The sequence below is a fragment of the Nicotiana tabacum genome, chromosome 24 (assembly GCF_000715075.1).
Source record: "Nicotiana tabacum cultivar K326 chromosome 24, ASM71507v2, whole genome shotgun sequence".
Taxonomy (NCBI): Eukaryota; Viridiplantae; Streptophyta; class Magnoliopsida; order Solanales; family Solanaceae; genus Nicotiana; species Nicotiana tabacum.
In genome coordinates this window covers 73,958,114-73,962,523 of record NC_134103.1, presented here as the reverse complement: position 1 = coordinate 73,962,523, position 4,410 = coordinate 73,958,114, and the positions used below count along the sequence as shown (strand labels likewise).

Sequence of the window (4,410 nt, the reverse complement as noted above, 5' to 3'; positions counted from 1 at the left end):
AATCAAACAAACCAATAGAACTACATAATCCAATATCGAGATAAATATCTTACACTACTAAATAATCTAATAACGAGATAAATATCCGACTGACGCTGAATCTTACAATATTGAGATAAATATACAATATTGCCCCTATCAGACACTTACAGTTTAAATTAATTTAGGAACAAGTAGATATTTTACTAAAAACCCAATAAATTATCATCTACTAATACTATCATAGTATCAAGTACATGTACAATATACAATATTGCCCCTATCAGACACTTATAGTTTAAATTCATTTAGGAACAAGTAGATATTTTAATAAAAACCCAATAAATTATCATCTACTAATACTATCATAGTATCATGTACTCACTCTTTAATAATACAATTAATTTAATTGTTGAAACTTCATTTAAAAACTAATAAGCTAAGGAAACATTTGATATGCGAACTAAATTATCCTCGTGCCAAAACGAACCCTAAGAGATTCCTAAACTACCTTGGAGGCTAAATAACTGGGATACAAAAGGAAGTCGACACAGTTATTTCGTAAACCATCATTTACTTGATTCCACGGAACTTTGTAAAATACAGATTCACAGTAACTTTAACAACCAAATTATAAAGGACAATCACACCAACCACACTAAAAACAGTAATGAATACTAATCTAAAGGCCAATTAAACATTAGGCCAAAATTAAGTACATTAAATCTAATAACGCCCACCACCGCCATAACCACCACCTCCGTAACCACCGCCTCCTCCTTCACGTCGACCACCTCCGTAACCGCCGCCGCCTCCCTCACGTCGGCCACCTCCGTATCCACCACCACCGTAACCACCGCCTCCCCCTTCACGACGGCCACCTCCGTAACCACCGCCGCCGCCTCCACTTCCACGAGCCTGAGCTTCGTTAACAGTAATGTTACGGCCGTCAAGTTCCTGACCGTTCATCCCTTCGATTGCATCCCTCATGCATTTCTCATCCTTAAAGGTAACAAAGCCAAATCCTCTAGATCTGCCAGTTTCTCTGTCGTTAATGATCTGAAAAAATAAAAACAAAACAAAACTATGCTCAGATCTAACAGATCTCCAACGTTTACAAGCTAAATAATTAACCGATCTATCTTCATCTCTTGACAAAAAGAGAAAAGATGGAACGTACCGTTTCAAGGGTATAATAGTAATAACAGTAACAGTAACAGATGAATCAAGTAAACCAGAGAGTAATAACAGTAATCAGTAACAGAAGGTCATCAACGAAGCCAAAAAATGGGCTCGGATTCGATTTCTGCTCTGCGCAACAAACGGACCTTCGAGTCGAGAACTTCGCCGTATGTACCAAAAGCGTCAGCTAAGGTTCTATCGGTGGTAGCCCATGCGAGCCCACCGACGAAGCAACTGTATTCTACTTCAGCAGCCATTTACTATACTGTGAAACGAGAGACTAAGATAAACCCTAAATGAAAAATATATCAGAAAGAAGAGATGGGGTGAAATTGATGTAGAAAAGCCCACTCTTTTATAGGCAGAAATGAGTTTAGTGTTGATGGGCTTTTAAGTAATTGGGCTTCGGGTCTGGGTCGATGAGGACATTATAACATATCACTTTCTTGAGCTTGTCAACTTGTTTGAAAACCTCTTACATTTTCCACCGAAATTGTATTTCAGATGTGAATTATGACCACTTCAACATTTTTAGTTTAAATCCTATATACTAATCAAAACTATTTAGAGCCCATTTGGCCATAAATTTTTTTTTACTTTTTTCCGAAAAAATTACTACTTTTTTTCGAAATCAATGTTTGGCCATAAAATTTTCAATTTTCACTTGAAGATAAATTTTGAAATTTTTCGAAAAATTGAAAAATTTCAAAAAGCTATTTTTCAAAATTTTCATTCAGATAACTCACAAAAATTTAAAAATAACCCAAAATTATATTCATGTCCAAACACAACTCTGATTTTCAAATATCATTTTCACTTGAAATTCTTTTTCACTTTTTTTCCGGAATATTACAATTGTTATGTCCAAACGCCCACTTAAACGTTTGGTTATGTATAAGATCCGATGTGGTTGGTAAGATGCGAAAAACGAGATAGACATGGTTTGGGCAAAGTGAAGAGCTAGAAAGATCTCTATATATTATATTTTAAATTCTTCTGATATAGCCAAAAAAACATAGCTCATTCTCCTGATATAGCCAAAAAACATAGCTCAGTAGACAAGGAGGTTTAAAATCTTGGCGAGATTGTTGGTTCAATTTCCACTGGCTATAATTTTCTTTTAGTCTTTTATTTTTTAACCCCCCTTGGCAAATATCTTGCCCCCGCCACTAGTGAAGAGAAGGAGTGCAAATGTTCCAGTGAGGAAGTGCGAAAGGTTCACAGTCATAAGTCTAAGGAGAGGTAGAAATAGACCGAGGAAAACACGGGAGAGATGATTAGATAGGACATGCCATATCTTCAGCTCAACAAATACATGACTCATGATCCTAGATGGGAGAGTATGGAGGTCGAAGATTAGGCTAGAAGGTGAATAGGTAATCGAGCGATTTCTCTTTTTTACGGGAGAACACGATTTTAGTTTAAAGCATCGTATCTACTTCCTCTCTTCCTTGTCAATATCATTATTCTTGTTTAAAGTACCTTATTTGGCTCTAATTCTAATTCTAATTCAAATCACCTCAAATTTTTATTAAATCGTCCCAATAAAATTCAAACTCCTTGAGATATATCCAATCGATTATGATAACACCCACTTGATACGAATTTCAATTTTGGAAACCTCGATTTGCAAAAGTAAATGTGAGCTTCAATGGCTTTTAATGAAGTTGTAGCTCATTTTCATCATATTATTTTGCATTCATGTTAGACCTGGTTACTTTCATGAAGCTTGTTTTTTTTTTAATGATGTTATAGTGTTATTATTATCTCTTGATTTTATCTATTACGATTTGGTGTGCGGGCAATTGAAGATGGCACAAATAGAAACAACATAAGAAGCAACGTTGTTGACTCTCAGAAAACAATTAGTAAGAAAAGGAAAAAAAGAAAAAAAGAAAAAGAGAAGCGAACTACTACTACTCTTTTAGCACATGATAAGGTTAGCAATCAATTTTAGATGAAAGAATACGAGTAATTAGATCTCTAATTATTTTGCTAAGCTCATCTTCTTCACTTTATTAATAATTAATTTTGTTCTTTTTCTATCAAGAGAAAGAAGTGAGAACGGAAGGTAGAAGCGTACAAATAATTAATTTGACTAATATTAGTAGTACTTTATAAATTGGCTATAATATTAATAACATGAAAGGCCAAACTATCATTAGTATCTTCAAGTCTTACAAAGCAAATAAATAATTTGCGCATTGGCATATCAAGGGGTGTCAATGGTTCGATTCGGCTAGTTATTTTATAAAATTTGTACCATATCAATTTTTTGATTATTCTATTATATATAACCAAAATTAAACTTTTTGAAACCGTCTCAATCATGTCGGTTTCTCTTCGGTATCGGTACGGACTGGTAAAAGTATAATATAATAACATAATTACTTTGGACTTACCAAAACTTTCTTAATCATGTCGGTTTCTCTTCGGTATCGGTACGGACTGGTAAAAGTATAATATAATAACATAATTACTTTGGACTTACCAAAACTTTCTTGACAATTTTACTGTTTAAATGGTGATGAATTATGAAAACATGAAAGATGACTGGAATATAAATTTATTAGCTGCTTTACATTTGCACAAAAAAACTATGCAAAAATAAAGAAAAGATAAACGGCATAAATAGAAAGATATTAACTAAGTTGGGACTCAAGAATAAAATTTATAAAAAATTAAATATTCAAAAAGATAAATTAAAATCATACTAAAGAAAATATATTAAATACACTGTAGTTTGCTACTTCTAGAATACTATATGTCTTGCTATCGAATATGCTCGAAATAATTTAGTTCAAGTAGAAATAGCATAATAAGTTTAGATTAAAATTTCGATCATAATTACTTGTTGATTGTAAGTACGGTTCGATATTTTTCGATTTATTTTCATAAAATAAAAAATATACCCTAATTATCGATACGGTTATAAATTTATATAAAAATCTGTCGATTTATATCCATATCCACTATACACGAGTAAGTTTTAGTAAATTTGTTGAATGAACGCGTATGAATACAAAAAGAGAAGTACTACCTTTTCCAGTAATGTTTTGCCAAAAATGATTTAAAATATATAGAAATTTCAATTTGTTCTTCCAGTTTTCCAAATTCCTTTTGGAGGTGGAAATTATCCCTATAAGCTAATAACAATTGATTACTAGTCTTGATTCAAGTAGAAAATACATAAAACTCTTCAGTGAAGCAATTACATCAAATTCCATCCAATATATAGGCACTTAAAAA

At 32.7% G+C, this 4,410-nt stretch overlaps 1 protein-coding gene across 1 annotated transcript; it reads right to left on the bottom strand.

Moving 5' to 3' along the window:
- Nucleotides 1-536: 536 nt before the first annotated feature.
- Nucleotides 537-1,506, bottom strand: LOC107760024 (glycine-rich RNA-binding protein). Its single transcript, XM_075247138.1, has 2 exons — nucleotides 1,308-1,506; nucleotides 537-1,038 (listed from the first exon to the last, which is right to left on the bottom strand). Exons 1-2 carry the CDS (start codon nucleotides 1,416-1,418, stop codon nucleotides 706-708), a joined length of 444 nt encoding a protein of 147 aa, XP_075103239.1. The 5' UTR covers nucleotides 1,419-1,506; the 3' UTR covers nucleotides 537-705.
- Between the last annotated feature and the right edge of the window lie 2,904 nt (nucleotides 1,507-4,410).